The 3,093-nt window shown below is 52.2% G+C and overlaps 1 protein-coding gene across 1 annotated transcript in view; it reads right to left on the bottom strand.

Annotated features, from left to right (window-relative positions):
- The window catches only part of PPL (periplakin), a 66,723-nt gene that overhangs the window by 27,242 nt on the left and 36,388 nt on the right, over positions 1–3,093 (bottom strand). Inside the window, 1 exon segment of the mRNA XM_011978455.1 lies at positions 150–398. Coding sequence (XP_011833845.1) covers positions 150–398 — 249 coding nt within the window.

The raw sequence follows: 3,093 nt of genomic DNA, 5'->3' as shown, positions 1-3,093 counted from the left end.
GGGGAGGCAGAGGTTGCAGTGAGCCGAGATTACACCATTGCACTCCAGCCTGGGCAACAAGAGAAAAACCCTGTCTCAAGAAAAAAAAAAAAAAGAGGATCGTGTGAAGCCTTTGGCACATGTCTGGCACCTAGTTAGCCCTTGATGACCCCTGACTCGGGCTCCCAAATGCTGAACAGTACCCCCTGCCTTGGCCCACAGCCCCCGATGGCTCCCCTGGGATAAGAAGCCGAAGGGACCTACTCCTCAGCAATCATGTCCCCCTGTGGGTGTTTCATGTGCTTGGCAATGGCCGCGTCCGCCTCCAGCACATAGAGCAGCTTCTCGGAGTCCAACACCTTCTGCAGGGTCACGTCTCGGTGCTCAGGCTGCCGACCGCCCTGCAGTCGAGCCACATCCTGTGAGGGCCATAAGAGAGAGGACAATGGACAGAAGCCAAGAGCGGGCACGGTGGCAATGGGAGGGGTGGGAGGAAAGGGGTCAGCAAGGTGCTCCCCTTCTTTCCCTTTGAATAACATCTTCTGGGCTTGTCCAGCTGGAGCGCGGTTGGTAGTTCCATCTCTTTGCTGCTACGTGGTATTTCTCAGTTCACTTTGCAAAGCGGGTATTTTCCTTATGCCCCTCCAGCCTGTCCTCCAGCCACCCAGCAAACAGAGCTCAAGTGCCTACTGTATGCCAGGTGTTGGGACACAGCTGTGAACAGAAGACACACGGCCTCCCTGCCCGGCACTCACAGCCCAGTCTGCGAGGCCACCAGGAAGGCCAAAGGATGAGCCTCACGGAGGTGACTGCAAGTCCCTCCAAGTCAGTGTTTATGAAAGAAACGCCCCAGAGGCAGAACGAGCGGACCTACTTCAGCTCTGGTGGTCAGGGAAGCCTCTCTGCAGCGGAGACACAAGCTAAGAACAAAGGATGAAAGGGACAGGTGTTCCAGGCACAGGGACAGCCTGTGCAAAGGTCCTGAGGCAGCAGAGAGCGAGCTACGACTGAGCCATAGTGAAAAGGCCACTGTGGATAGGGAGGAAACAGGGCAGGCGGGGAGGGCCAGAGCACAGAACGGCTGCCAGGAGGGATCCCGCACAGCTCCATTTGTGCTTAAAGGCGATGCTTCCATGGGCTCTGCAGAGACAGGACATCAGCAGCAAGGGTGTGGGCTGGGAAGGCAGGCAGTGGTCTATGGCAGCAGCCAGGTGACAGAGAGGTGGCACAAGCAAGAAGGAACAGAGCCGGGGGGGGCGGATATCTGAGAGGGCCCATCGATGGTTGCTGATGAGTACAGGGCTTCTGTTCGTTTAGGGAAGAGCAATGAATGGCAGCTGGGACAGTAGGTTTCTAAACACAGAGGGTTAATTCACTGTGTCAGTATCCGAGAAGCCAGGCTGTGAGTCTGCACCATGCCAGGTCCTGGGAATGAATCCCTGAGGCATCCCCAGTCCCACAGGGGAGGCAGTGACATGTCAGTGTGGGGACTAAGTGCACGTTGGCTGACCCTGGAGCACTCAGAGGCGGCCCCCAGTCCCTGCCCCTAGCTGGGTCTCAGCATTCCCATCTCTACAATGGGCATAAGGAACATACTCACTTTGCGAAGTGAACTGAGAAATACCACTTCGTAACAAAGAGCAGGAACTACGGACTGTGCTCCATCTGAACGAGCCTGGAAGACGTTATTCGAAGGGAAAGAAGCCCGACAGAGTCCACGTGGTGTGGGATCCATTGATGTGAAGTGTCCTGAACAGGCAAGTTCAGAGAGACAGAAAGTCTCTGTCTCTTAGCGGTTGCCTGCGGCAGGGCTGGGAAGAGGTATTAACCGTAAATAGGCACAAGAGATCTTGCGCGGGATGAAAATATTCTGAAACTGATTCTTGGGCGTGGTTCCATCCCTTGCTAAAGTTCCTCAAAATCATTAATTTGTACACTGGCAGTGGGAGCATGTTTAAAGTGAAATATGTCTCCATAAAGTTGTTTTTAAAAAAAGAAAACGCCAAAGGAAGAAAAATAAGAAATACACAGGGGCGACGTGGTGCCTGGTATGAAGTAAAGACTTGGCTTCCTCTTGGAGGAAGAAAATGTGTCAAGAGTGTCTTTGCCTGGCGAAGTCTGGAAGGGCTGAAGGGTGAACAGGCCTGGCTCCCCAGGGGACTGGAGGTGAGACTGATGTCTCGAAAAGCCAATGGAGGCCAGGCACAGTGGCTCATACCTGTAATCTTAACACTTTGGGAGGCTGAGGTGGGAGGACTGCTTGAGCCCAAGAGTGCAAGACCAGCCTGGGCAATATAGTGAGACCCCATTTCTTAAAAAATATCTTTAAAAGGTAGCTGGGTGTGATGGCAGGCACCTATAGTCCTAGCTACTCAGGCAGCTGGAGCAGGAGAATCATTTGGGTCCAGGAGTTCAAGGCTGCAGTGAGCTAAGATTGCACCACTGCACTCCAGCCTTGGCGACAGAGCGAGACCCTACCTCAAACCAACCAACCAATCCAAAAAGCCAACGGAACCAGGCATCCCCCAACCCTGGGTAGGCTGGTGTGTGTTAATTACAACAAAACATCAGCTTCTTGACTTGGAGTGGAATTTTATTCACTCCATTATCACCGGCTTCCCTGAGCTGCGGATCAAAGATTAATTCCGCAAAAGGAAGAAGTCCATTAATCATTGCCTAATTCGTGAAGGTGCCCAGTGGGAATGCAAGTTCTCGCAAAACACTGGCTGAGAGAGAAAGAGAGCATCTAGCTGAGGGAGGCTGGTGTTCAAAAGTTCAAAGTCAGGCAGAACTGATCGATGGTGAGAGAGATGAGCATAGGGTTGATCAACTGGGGAGATGGCCAGGGAGCTTTCTAGACAGTGTTATGCATCTTGCCCCAGACAGTGGTTATCTGGGTATCTATTGATGCAAAAATTCAACCAGGTGAAGTCTTCAAATGTAGACACTTCTCTACAGTTTATGTAAGTTATATCTTGATTTAAAAAAAAAGTTTTTTTAAGTCATAAAGGTCGGGTGCAGTGGCTCACGCCTATAATCCCAGCACTCTGGGAAGCCCAGGCCAGAGGACTGCTTGAGCTCAGGAGTTGGAGACCACCCTGGTCAACATAGTGA

The sequence above is a fragment of the Mandrillus leucophaeus genome, unplaced genomic scaffold (genome assembly GCF_000951045.1).
Source record: "Mandrillus leucophaeus isolate KB7577 unplaced genomic scaffold, Mleu.le_1.0 Scaffold195, whole genome shotgun sequence".
Classification (NCBI taxonomy): domain Eukaryota; kingdom Metazoa; phylum Chordata; class Mammalia; order Primates; family Cercopithecidae; genus Mandrillus; species Mandrillus leucophaeus.
Note: the sequence above shows the minus strand (reverse complement) of the source record. Positions and strands in the feature narration are given on the sequence as shown.